Below are 12,997 nucleotides of genomic sequence, written 5' to 3' on the forward strand. Positions count from 1 at the left end.
CCCACCCAGCACGGCTCCACAACCAGGCTCGCTTACAGCTTGCAGACTGTGGATGGGATAGCTTATTTGCATGGGTGAATGTCTTCAGTTCTGTAATTAATCTTCTAGATGCTTTAGGTACATTTTCTAGAAGGAATTGCGTGCGGTCCCCTGACTCCAGACTAGATATATTTTTATGCAAACTTTAGAACATACTGTGAAATATAAAATTTCAATAAGATCAGACCCCCAGTGTAAAGCTTCTTTCTTTGGGAAGGTTAATGGGAGAAGGGGAAGATGAAACCTAATTTAGTGCTTTAAGAGCTCTTTTTATGGTACATAGGATAATGCCTCAGGAGAACATAGCCCCTCTCAAAACTCAGGCTTGTCCTGTATGCAGGCTTATAAGTGCCCTTCTGTACAAACAGCTTTATTTGATATCTGGTAGTTCTTCTGTAGCTTATCATGGAGAAAATGTCTGTAACACTGCCTACAAATGAGGCATTTGGTCCTGCCGTATGATTCTAGCCTGACTCTAATAAGATTGATTATTCATTTCTTAAATTAAAGTTGTAAGAGAAGCAGCTGAATTTTAGGCAGCCTAATGTAATGTATTTTAGTACTGTGTGCCTTCCCAGCAGGTGTTTCAGGTCAAGTTTTAATCTCCATCACATGCTGCATTTGAGATGTCAGTATAGCCTATCACAGTTTATTACGTAGTATATGAGTGAGATCATGCACGAGTGCATTAGTGCCTGTGTACAACACACACCATTGTATGAATTGTGTTACGTGTGTATAATATTTGTCATTGAAATGTAGGATATAAATATCTGGCCTTCATGCTGCATGATGATTAAAAAAATGCTTCAGATGCCCCATGTGCTCTAGGATCTCTGTAATTACATTTCATACCACAGCTGTTGATTATGCTTATATTTAATCAATCTGAAGTTTGAATATGATTATGTGATAGAATAAATGGCTTTTTTTTCCCCCTGTTACAGAGCTGATAAAATACCTGCAAACCTCTACTCCACATACATACAAGCTTGTGGTGCTATGAAGGAGAAACTCTTACAAGGTAAAAAGAACCAACTTCCTCTCCTCCTCTCTCAAAAAATTATTCATGCATCCATTTGAAGAAAAATTAATATTTCAAATGAGGCTCTCCTGAATTAAAAAAATACAAAAAAAAGAAAAAAAAGAAGCTTCATCTATATGTAAATATGTGCATGTTATTTATGTTTTATTGAGATATTAAGTAGCTACTGCCAGACTGGCTTTCTCTGCCTGTGCTGCTGGGGTGGGATTTTTGGCACCCACACGGAGCTCTGCTCTGCTGAGGCTGCAAATGCTGCCCGAGATGGCTGGTTTGGAGCCAGCTCGGCCGCGTGCACAGGGACGGCCCTCACATAATGGCACTTCTGCTGCCTGATCCCACCGTTGTCCCTTTCCAAGGATCACTTGGTGGGTGGCTGAGGGAGGGCGAGCGGGAGGAGCGGAGCCAGCAATAACGGGATTGCGGTTCAGTGTTCGCACGTGTTTGAGGAGGGGCTCTGGTTTCAGACCCCTTCCCTAGTCACTGTGGTTACTGGCACTGTGTTTGTGACCAACACATTTAATGAGCTAGTCTGTATTTTTCAACATTCTTTTTTCCAAATACTTGTCTTAAAGTAGGCAAATCCTCATCGTTTATAGCAAATAAGAGCAGAGATTACTTGCAGAGCATGTCAGGGATAAGTGTAGCCCATGTAAAGAGAGAAATCCCTCATTGACTCCTGGCCAGGCTGCTTTGGATGCTTGAAGCCTTCTGAAGATGCTGAAGGTCTGGGGAGATGTGAGGAAGCAGTGCTGGGAAACAGCAGATCGCAGCAGTCTGGCTCCTGAGGGTTGTCCTGGCAACCAGCAGGGCTGAACCATTCCTTGATGGCGGATCAGCAGGATCAGGGCCGGCAGCCAGAGCTCTGCGCAGCTCCTGGATTGCCAGTGACCTCTAGTGGCGCAGCCCGCCCCGTGTCCCCTGCGCCCCGTGTCCCCTGCGTCCCGGTGCACACCCCCTGTCCCTCATCCATCCCTGCGCTCCCCCTTGTCCCTCATCCATCCCTGCGCTCCCCTTGTCCCTCATCCATCCCCAGGCTCCTCCGCAGACGCAGGATGCGGGGCAGGGTTGCCGTGTTGGCCGGTCCTGTTCAGTCGTGCTCACTCTGGCACGCAGAGGTGACTCAGCAGCCTCCTAACACCTTGTTTGTGCTTTTATAGCAATCATCCCTGTTAACCTTGTTATTTGCTCCTGTTCCTGGTCTGGTTACGTTGGGCCTGTGCATGAGACACTGGGAGGTGGCTGGGGCTGTGCTGGGGTAGCTTGTTGCTGGTGGCACTTTATTTCTAGTGGTAAAGGGAAGTTCCTTTCATTTTCTTTTCAACAAACAAAAATCACCTGGAGATGTTAGGTGTTGTTGGTCTGGAGGAGAAGCTGCTGACACAGTACTGACACTGTGATGCTTCCCTGTGTCTTCCAGCTCTGGTTCCACTCTTTTGAGGAGAGCAAATGTTTCTGCAGGGGGGAAAAGAGCTAAAGCAAGCTGGAAGAAAAGTCTGAAGGGAGACTCCTTTCTTTCCTGTCCTTAAAAATGATTTTTTTTTCTTAAAACTAGGCATAAACTTATAAATGATTAATCAAATAGCATCTTTTGAGTGTAAAAGCAAAGCTGTGTATGTGGCAGATTGATGTTTTTGGGTTCTGTTGTAGTTTATGGGAGCATGAGCACTGCTTTTGTAGAAAATGCATGCGAGGATTGCTGAATATATTTTATATATTGATGTAATACACAAAGACAAAGATAATATGTTACATTTCTCTCTCATCTATCTAGATCAATCAAAAGCAGAGAGCAGCCATTCTGAAGAGCCTGTTGAGCAGCTGAAGGCTGAGCTGGCTGAGCTGCGGGCACTGATTGTGGACCAGACTAAATATGAAGGTGTGGAGAAGGGCAAGTTATAATTACCCATAAGTGACTGTTACCAAAGCTCTACTAATAAAATATGGCTAACGCGAGCCAAAACAACAGCAGATGTTACTTGACACTGCTACCCAAAAACTGTAAACTTTCAGATCTATATAATCCTTCCAGCTATGAGTATATGTTTTTAGTGTTTGACACACTTCCCATGCTTGAGTTTGGGACTTTGGGTCTGCTTCTTTGTGATCCCTTGATTGTTCTTATTCCTTTCATTCAGAGTTGTAAATCTTAGACCAAGTGCATTTTGCCCAGTTCCCTGCTTTCATGCCTGCAGTCTTAGTCTTCTTCCTCTTTTTCTTGCAGATGTGCCAGCCCAGATTGCAGTGATATCTGACAGACTCTCAAACGTCTTGAGTTGTAGCAATGATGAAAACGAAGCTGCTACTTTGAATTCTCAAATCCATGTTAGCATTTTTGCACCTGACCTGGAACCTTGCCATCAAAGTGTAAGTACCATCTGGCTTGTGCTGAGAAATGAGTGGGGTTTCTGAGGGAAGGGTGTATTTGCCCATAGAAAAGGCTGCTCTGTCAGTATAAAATGGGAAATACACTTTTCTATTTGTCCCTTGTAGTGCTCTACTCAGACTATACATGTGTTATAACCTCTGAAAGTGACTGGATGTCTGACAGGAAGAGCCAGGGATATATTCCATGAGAGCAATCTTTTGCTGGGCCAGGCTTCCTTCTATGACTTGCCTAGATGCTCGTGTGTTGATATCACTTCTGGGCTGTTGTGGACTTCACTTTCCATCTCGTAGTGCCAGTGGATCTGTGGAACTTTGGTGAATGTCACCAACACGTTTGTGTCTCAGTTCTGATGTTAGAAAACTCTGTATGTATGCAGCACAAAACCAGATCTAGGTCAATAACCCAACAAGAAGGAATTAGTGTTGTCTTTTGTTACAGGTTGTTGATCTTCTGCTGACATCATTCTGTCAAAACCTAATTGCTGCTTCGTATTTTAACCCTCCTGACAGGTAAGATGCAAGTAAAACTGTAGGGAAATCCAGACAACTGTGTGTAGTATAATCCCAACATTGTCCAGGGGCTTGGACAATTCTCATTGTTCATACCCAACATGCCAGGCCGGCAACTGCAACCTGTTTTATCCTGGGTTTCTGAATCTAAGAACTAATTTGCTTTGATGTGCAAGCATGTAAATAAAACATGCTTCTTCACTGTTTTTACTACTCTCTTCAGAATAATGTGACATCTGGCCCTGCTTTGTGACAGCACCTAAAAACTTTTCATAAACACCATTTTGTGCTTTCAGTGGAGGTGAAGTAGGGTGGGGAATTGAAGTAGGTCTCTCCCTCACCTATTTTTTGTTTTTGTTTGCTTACTGATTACAGATTAGGAGGGCAATGATGGAGCACGATGTATTCAGTGCTTTTGCAGATCCAGGCACCTTGGCCTTTAGCCTGTATGCCCAATGCGATACAAATAAATGTTAATGCAGAGGGCACAGGAAGAGGAACACGACACACGTCCGTTTTTCTGTCCCTTCTCCCCATCTAAGTGACTCCATCTGATCCTGGCCTGTAAGAGCTGTGAGGGGGCACTGACACTCATCCTCCGCTGAGTTACCCTTGATGCCCTTCTTTGGAGTAACTCTGTTAATATAATTTCCTTCATGACCTAACAAAAGTCTCTAAATGTTATGGTCAACATCTTTCAGTGGAAATCTCTCTTTGTTGGTAAGTTCCAGCGTGCTGACAAACTGCTGTAATCCTGGAACCCAAGCGGTGACGGCTGCTGAGCTGGGTAGCTGCCTCTCCAGAGTGCAGCCAGTGCATCTTTCCCTCTGTTCTGCTTCACTCTTTGGCAAGATGAGACAGGAGTAGATGAATCAGTATTGAAAATCTGTATTGCAAAGTAGCTGGAATGAAGAAAAGCCATTCCAGGAAACCATTGCTCAGACTGCCTCCCCCACCCCACATCCTCTGAAGATGGTTTTTTTCCATCAGCTGGAGGGGATGTAGGATTACTCTGTAGGAGAGTGCCTCCCTCCTGTCCTCCCTTCTGTAACAGGTACCCTGTCATACTGCTTCCTTGTGGCTCCTGCTTTCTTCCCATGTATTGCCCAGCCCCTCCTCACTCACACTCCGTCTGAAAAAGCCTTCTGTGCTCCAGGCAGCTTCCTCCTGTCCTTGCTGTTGTCTCAGAACTCCTCGCTGGCTCTATATTATCAAATATTTGAGGTGGGGCACTGGTAAAGTTCATGTCTAGGTGTTCCATAAGTGACATTCCTACGAGCCTATAAACAGAATGATAATTGTCTAGTATTTACAGCCAAGTATGGCTCAGACTCGTTATGTTTAACCATTTTAAAATACCTCTTCCTGTATTGGGAATAAAAAAAAATGATGTATGTAATAAAATGAGCATGTGGTTTTTACCTTCTGCAGGCAGGGATCATGTTTGTCCCTGTTGGTGAAGATGATGTGTGGACACAGGAATCTCTTGCCTGCCCTTCTGGGCAGGCTTTGCCAGCTTATTTATCATCAGGTGAGTTGATCATCTAACCAAGAATCATACGGTTACGGTGTGCTAAAGGCTCCCTCTCTCCCTCTCCAGTGCCATGGGGCATGTACTTGTCTGGACTGTGCTGTGCAGGGACTTTGCTGGCGTTCAGACTTCCAAAGAATTCTCATTTAAGATAGTCTTGCTACTTTTTAACAGAAGTGGAAAAAAACAAGGCAAAAGTAAGATCTTGTAAACAGATCTATAGTATACATATAGTGTTTAACTCCCAACCTTGCAGGCGGTGTATTTGAGTTGTATGCTCATTTTTAAAAGAAATGTATGACGATAAGTCTGAGGTGCAGCAGTGCATGGGTTTCTTCCAAAGACCTGTTGGGTTTGTTTCCTTCACCCAGTGATGTCAAAGAGGTGAAATTGAAAGGATGATCATTGTTTAATTGTCATAGGAGCTTAAAAGTCTTGAGAGGCTCAAATTCTTCTGGCCTGAAGTTACAGCTAATTGCACCAAGTTGTTGTGCTACAAACACACATTGACTTTTGTTGTAGATTTACCAAAAATAACTGCACTGCTTCAAAAAAGGAAGATTTTTTTTTAACTGATGTCTTTTTTTACTAAACTGGTATCATTGCACTGATTCAAGCAATTTACAGGAGCAATATGCTATCCCTTGGTTAGTTCTGTGGGTTGTTTTTTTTTTTTTTTTTTTTCTCCTGAAAATGGCTGCTTTGCTACAAACAAAATGTACCCCTTTGTCCATTCTTTCCTTATATTTGTCTTCCAGGGTCCTTCCTTAAGCGATGCACATATTTTAGGATTAGCTGCTTTTGTGATCCACTTAAGTGAACATAGATCCCTAATTCCTGAAGTGGAAGCCGATTTGGGGGTTGCTCGAGCTGTTCCTGAAAAGATCCTTTCCATTACGGAGTACTGGAACTTTTTGCTAGTGTGCAGGACAGAAGAATCCTTTGCCTTCTGCTTGAGGTGAGCTCGTGCATCCACCAAGTGCTCCCTTCCTGGGGCAATGGCTCGTGCTTGGCAGGGCACGAGTACCGGGAAGCTGTTTGAGGAATGGGTTTGCTGCCCAGAGGTGCTTTCCAGAGGAATAAGCTGATTCTGCCCCTATATGAAACAGAATCTTGATGACTCTATTGCTTGCTGGTAAAAAGGACTGACTGGGTGATGCAAAAGTGTTTTTTTTTTTTTTTTGTATTCTCTGGTTCTGAACTTTGTAGCTGTTGTTGTACTTGGATTTGTGAGCCCATAAATAGAAACAGTGCCAGAAGTGGAGAGGTTGGGGCTATGTTGCTTAAAACAGTTTTCAGTATCCATTACTTTTTGCTTGATGTTGGACTTTCATGAATGGATAAGATATGACTGAACCAACCAGAAAACTGAACTCTCTCTCTCCCCCCAGGTTTTGTACTGCAGCAGTATCTTATCTTCTCTGCAAGTTTTCATCCCTTCCTCATGATGATTTATGTGCCTTGCTTCCTCCTAGCCTTGTTAAAAAGGTAAAGGGGGGAAAAAAGCTTTGCTGTTGCTTATGAGAAAAATTCATGTCAGTTCAACTTTTCATTGCCAACTTCTTTGCAACTACAGCTTTTACAAAGAAAATTATATAAAATCACATCTTCGTGTCCACTTGTATCCATACATTTTGTGTATTGGCTCATTTGACATCTCCACAAAACCGTAGTTTGCACTGGGCCTTTTTTCCTGATGCAGGTGTGCAGGGTTTTCTGCCTTTGTTTTAGCTGCAGTACACGGTGCCACGGCTGAACTTGGAAGCTCGGGGAATTGCGTGTGAGGAGGGTAAAACTGAACTAGCCTGGAGTTCCCTGTCGTGCCCCTCCATGCACTACAAGAGAGCCAGCCTCTGTCTGTGGAAGCAAGCACGCTTTCAGGAGCTCTTGAAGGAGAAAGCATTCCAGGTATCCATAGTGTTGCAGTGCCCTAACTGGGTTCACACCGTAATCTTGATTTTTCAGATCTACTCCTTACAATTTCCTAATCAATGATACAAGCTTCTTGTAAAACAGTTAATATCTAAAAAGTTTGTATGACAGCTGGAAGATGATATACGCTCTAGGTCATGTGTTCAGTGTCATCTGTTGGTTTTGATAATGATGCTAAGGGAGAAATAGAAAACTATAGAAGTAAAGCCTTTGGTTTCAGTTTATTTACAAAACCAAAAATGTTGATAAGATGCTATTTTATTTATTAAGTTGTCAGGAACTGTAAAGGAAAAAGCTTGTTCATGATCCTAACAACATCATAATGTGTATGCAGAGATGATGAGAGTTAAATACCTGAAGGTACTTCCTTGCTTTTGGGGTGCTTTGTCTGAATGTCAGCATTGCCTTGAACCACCTGTGAATCTTCAGTTGTTTGGCTCTGTCTGTCTATGAAGTAGATTAACAACTCTCTCCTATTCACTTTGTACAGTCCTTGCAATTTTTCTGATTTGACCGGATTTTTTTTTTAATTCAGCTCGTATAAAACCTGTTTGGCAGATGAGTTTGTCCTGTTACTAGAATGATTTCATGTGCTTTGCTAGCTTAGCGCACAACACTAGAAGATCTTTGTATTATAACTTTCTTTGATGCTCAGACCAGTCTGTCTGACTACAGTGCCTTGTTCCTTTTAACGTTTATGTCCAGTAACGTGTGTTCATTCTGGAACCTAGGCTTTAAGAACATGGCCATACACACCTGGAGGTGTCAAGGTAGAGTGGGTGTCGAGCAGAGAGAGGAGCTGCAAGGGAGAGATGCTTTATAGGTTTGTTTCAAATAAATTTTGAAAGCCAGTGGGGTTTTAGTTTGGACTTTGTGCAAGAAAAGCAGTGCAGGAACTGTCCTTCTTGGGCAGGTATCTCCCAATTTCATCTCTCTCTTATAGGCAATGGGTTGTGTCTGGGTGTGGGTGAAAGGTGTGTTTTACTCTGGAAAGCAGGTGGCTGTTGTGTGTAAGATCTTTTTTCTTGCTGGGCTGCCCTCTTACCTGAACCTTCTTGCCTTTCACAGTTATCTTTCAGAGAGTGGCTGCTACTGGAGCTAGGAGTGCACCCTGATAAGGATATTCTTCCTGCTCCAGAAAGGTAAGTGCAGAGGGGTTCTAATAAAATGGGAATAATTCATCAGTCTTTTCCCCTGAAGTTAAAGAACTGTTGAAGATCAAGAGGTCAATACTAAAAGTAAATAAATGAGCTGCTATGGGATACAAATGCCTGTCAGCTCCTACATTTTACCCAGAGTACCAGCAGTGCCAGAAATGAGGTGCTTGTTTTCACTGGAGGAAGTTTCCTGAAGATGCCCTCTGGCCTGTATATATAATTCTTGCAAATAACTTTCCAGAAAACCTCCCCATTTCCAAAAGCAAGAGACAGCTGATGTCTGTGCATGTGGTGTCATGGCTCTTACTTCTGCACTTGTCTGGGTGCTTATACCTGGTATTCCACTTGACTTGGTTTTACATCAAGGAAAAGAAATTCTTTAAAATTTACATTAAAATGTTGTGATTGGTCTCCAACTTCTGTTTTATGTTGCAGGCATGACTTCCATTATTGGGCTATTTATCAGTGGTACCTTCCAGCACCTTCTGCTTCTGGAGGCTGTGACGGAGACCTGGAGAAGGCGTGTGACGTTATCATCGGGGCCATTCTGGATTTCTCACAGGGGTATTCAGCCTGGGGTGTGGGCTCGTGTCCTGCGTGGGCTCTGCCCTGAGTGGAACCGTTTGCTACCTTATGAGTCTGCCTGTAGGTGAAAGCTGGGGGGTGGCTCTGCGTTACTCACTTGGTGCTTGCCTAAGAGTCTTGCTTAAGGTGACAGAGGTCTTGAGGTGAAGTCACAGGTAGTCCCCAGTCTGCCTGCCAGTCTTTAAAGTTGAATTTCTATTTGGGTTTGTTTTGTCCAGACTAGCATCAGCATCCCTGAGGAAGTGGTTGAAGCTGGAAAATAATAAAGGAGGCGTAGAGGAGAGTTGCTCTCTGGCCTGTAACTTGTTAAAGGAAAATTAATGTTAGAGCATAAATTAATTAATGTTTATGTAAAGCCACTTAATTTTATTTGAGCTGAATTATCCTTCTCAGCCAAACAGGGATAATGACCTGACGTGCCTCTTAATTACAGGGTGGACCTGGGTGGAATTGGCTATGACCAATTGAAGATGTCTATCAATCCTGATATTCTCTGCAAGCTACAGGTGATGTGTATCCCTCTGTCTAATCCCTGAATTTGCCCTGGCAAAGTATCTCAGTATATGTGATACTGACTTTCATTTCTCAGCTGTGAAGAGTGGCATGGAAATCTAGAAATAGAGATTTTCCTATTAATCTCTTTACATTATTTCAGAGAAATGCAGAGAGTTTGAACACAAACTAGTATATTGTTCTGACATTTTTTTTCTCCTCCCTCTCTCTAGGAAATGGTGCTTGAGTTGCGGTGTAGGAGAAAGGGGCTTTCTGGCTGCTTGGATGCCAGGAGACACTTCCTATTTAGGGTTTTCCAAGAAAGATTAAAAGGCAGAGAACATGGTTCTGCTCTGGGTGAACAGTTATGGAGACAACAGGAGCTGCTCCTGCAGAGAAGGTAAGTACAGATGTGAACAGCTGTGAATAACTTGGACAAAACTGCTGTTCAAAGGAATTGTGTATTTGTGCAGTTGTATAGATTCCATAGTGAGGATTTGTTGTTGTTTTCCCTGCTTAAGGATTCTAGTAGGGCTCCCTGCATCTGCTCTGATCCTCACTCATCGAAAAGGAAAGAAAACAATGTTGGACTGTGAAGATTTCTTTCATTTTGTGAACTCGGAGCTGGTATGTACAGTTAGCTAAAGAACAATTTCTCATTGGTAGATTCTCTTGATGAAGACGTAAACTCCTGTCTTAATCCCAAGTTTAAGATGCAACCAAGCTTGAAACAGAAATTAGCTTCTAGCAGAACGGGAAACCCGTGGGATAGGGAGGTTCAGGTCCTTATCACGGAATCATGGAGTCTTTCCAGCCCCGTGCTCTGCAGATGTCCCTGTGGCTCTTTGTCTACTCTGGGGTGGCTCCTGGGTCCATTGGATTGCAGTCCTGATGGTCACTTTGAGCTATTGAGGGAGAATCCCTGGGGAGTGTAGAGAAATTTGTGCTGGAGGCAACTGGCCTATTGCTGCCTGGAGGTGGCAGTGCCCATAGTCCTGCCTGGTAAGATGACCAGCGGGTACCCACCAGCCAGCTGGGCAGCAGCTTACCTGATTCCTGAGCAGTAGGATGGTTCTTTCCACTCACATGGTTCATAGCAACGTATGTCTTAACTGTCGTGGCAGCCTTGGGGATGCTCTCGCGTGGGTACAGCACGTGCCCTGGTGGGCTTTGTTGGGCTAGAGAGAAACCTGAATGTTCCTGTGGAGACCTAGGGGCAATGGACTGAGTTTGAGCTCTTGGATGTCTCTTGTGCTGGGGTCTTAAACCATTGTCCTGTGTTATATACACTAAAGAAATGTTTTGAAACATGCCTATGGCTTCCTGAGGGCAGAGCAGTTGAATTGCAGTCTATCACTGTTTCGTGCTCTGGAGGTAGCCATCATTTCCATTTATTCCTGACTCATAGCCTTGTTGAGCTCTCTTGCACTGTGGTGTTAGGCACAGCCAGAATCCTCTATTCATTCAGTGACTGTTAGTCAAACTGCTTTTGCCATTTGCACTATGTGTGAAGCAGGACTGAAGCACTTTCTTAGTGCTGGGACTGTACAGCTCTGTCTAGGCCATGTTCTTTGTGCAGAAATGAAGTTTCTCTAATCAGAATAAATTCCTGGGATCACAGAGAGTAACTTTGTGTGCTCTGAGTCCCATTGCACAGAGCATCCAGAATGGTTAAAGAAATCCTAATTCGAAAGGGAAGGAAATAAACTTTTTAAAAAAATCTTATTTTGCTACAGAAGAACATCTGCTCCAGAGGGTACGCGCTCTCCTATGATATCACCGCTCACTTCTTCAGGGTAACTGCTCCTTTTGTCGTTCTACTTTATTTTCCATGCTAGGCAGTAGGATTTTTTTTCCTTTACCAGGAAGCCTGCTTAGGTGCTATTCTAGGAAATGAGAGATGTGCTTTTGTACTGTTGTTCTGAGAACTGGCGCAAATGTGAATCCAAAAAGCAGTGATCCAGGAATGTGAAGCGATGTAGCAGGAGGGATGTGGAAGAGGTTAGCCTTAATGTAATACAGCAAAGCTGGAGGGAGTAAGAGCAGCTCCTGGGCACATACTTCTTTTGCAAAGAGCCATGCTGACCCCTAGAGTTGTCTTTGGTACTTTGCAAATAGCTTTGCAAGGTACTTAAGAGCCTTGAATACAGTGTGCGTGTGGTCATGTTGCAATTTACCCTCTTGCAGGGCCTGCTGAATGCCAGCCTGGACTGTGAGGAATCAGCAGAAGGGGTCAACGATGTCCTGACAACGTGTCAGACCAAGTGTCCCATTGTCCTTTTCTCTGCAGCGGTAACTGTTCATATTTCATCTGTGTTTTTCAAGCGTGAGGTGAAAATTCAACACCAGTCAAAACGCTTGTTTTAAACTTTATGTAAGCTGTGGAACGCGGGGGTAGTGATCTTTAGAGCCCTGTGTTGTCCCCTGTTCCACCACCACTAACACTTTGGTCGTGGCTCTCGTGGCAGCTGTGGTGGCCGAGGCTGGAGCCGGTGCTGTGCTCGCAGTGGCAGAGGCTGTTCGGGGCGCCGCTGGCAGCGGAGCTGGCGACGCTGCGCGACCGCGGGCGCTCCGCCGCGAGGTGGGTCCGGGGAACCTGGCGTGGAGGGCTCTGCTCGGCCTGGGCTCGGGACCAGCCCTCGGGAAGGCAGTTCTGAGGCCGAGCAGCTTTCAGCAGGCACTGCGAGATGTGGATGTGCCCTGCAGCTTGTAGGACTGCAGCACAGAGATTCCTTTGTAGAGGTTTTCTTTCCCCCTGACTCAAAGTGGGTCATTATAATTATTTAGTCTGGCCTTTCATGTAATATAGGTCAAACTGTTTCGCCATAAGGAAAAAGAGTCTTTTTTAGAGGAGGTTGGAAGGCAGAGTCCTTGTTAGTCAAACACTGGAAATAGCCCTTAGCACAGTGTTGGGTCATTTGCTCAAGCTGCTGCACCCTTTGCTTTCTGGATTTAGTGAATCCCACGTCTCTTAAAGCCACTGTCTGCTTCTGTGCTTGATCATTCCCTCTCTACCTGCTGTTTTGTTTGTGGTAGGTCTTCCATCTGTTTGGGACCCTGCAGCTTTTTCCCCAAAGCTAGGGATTTAATATAAAAATCTCCTTGGAAATTTTTGCAACAAACGATCACATGCTTCTGTATTAGTGCATATAGTTAACTGCCAACCCAGACTCTGATTAAAATTGTGTTTTCTGTGTTTTTGTTTTTTTTTAACTGTTTGTAGCATCCAACTTCAGGAGAAAAGTAGGAGAAAAGGTTTGAGTTTTGTCCCCACCACAAACTTAAACACCTCTATCAAAGCCCCTGCTCTCCCTCTTCATT

The 12,997-nt window shown here is 44.0% G+C and overlaps 1 protein-coding gene across 1 annotated transcript in view; it reads left to right on the forward strand.

The window, feature by feature from the left end:
- FANCA (FA complementation group A) overlaps positions 1 to 12,997 on the forward strand; it is a 32,216-nt gene that overhangs the window by 14,661 nt on the left and 4,558 nt on the right. The window contains exons 19-34 of the mRNA XM_010212159.2: positions 987 to 1,063; positions 2,856 to 2,960; positions 3,306 to 3,448; positions 3,909 to 3,979; positions 5,411 to 5,510; positions 6,269 to 6,468; positions 6,902 to 6,998; positions 7,242 to 7,418; positions 8,511 to 8,584; positions 9,035 to 9,163; positions 9,618 to 9,690; positions 9,910 to 10,076; positions 10,198 to 10,303; positions 11,413 to 11,472; positions 11,864 to 11,968; positions 12,145 to 12,257. Coding sequence (XP_010210461.2) covers positions 987 to 1,063; positions 2,856 to 2,960; positions 3,306 to 3,448; positions 3,909 to 3,979; positions 5,411 to 5,510; positions 6,269 to 6,468; positions 6,902 to 6,998; positions 7,242 to 7,418; positions 8,511 to 8,584; positions 9,035 to 9,163; positions 9,618 to 9,690; positions 9,910 to 10,076; positions 10,198 to 10,303; positions 11,413 to 11,472; positions 11,864 to 11,968; positions 12,145 to 12,257 — 1,797 coding nt within the window. The remainder of the gene's footprint in view (positions 1 to 986; positions 1,064 to 2,855; positions 2,961 to 3,305; positions 3,449 to 3,908; positions 3,980 to 5,410; positions 5,511 to 6,268; positions 6,469 to 6,901; positions 6,999 to 7,241; positions 7,419 to 8,510; positions 8,585 to 9,034; positions 9,164 to 9,617; positions 9,691 to 9,909; positions 10,077 to 10,197; positions 10,304 to 11,412; positions 11,473 to 11,863; positions 11,969 to 12,144; positions 12,258 to 12,997) is intronic.

Source organism: Tinamus guttatus, unplaced genomic scaffold (assembly GCF_059628265.1).
Source record: "Tinamus guttatus ecotype Peru unplaced genomic scaffold, ASM5962826v1 Tinamus_guttatus_pri_ptg000244l, whole genome shotgun sequence".
Classification (NCBI taxonomy): domain Eukaryota; kingdom Metazoa; phylum Chordata; class Aves; order Tinamiformes; family Tinamidae; genus Tinamus; species Tinamus guttatus.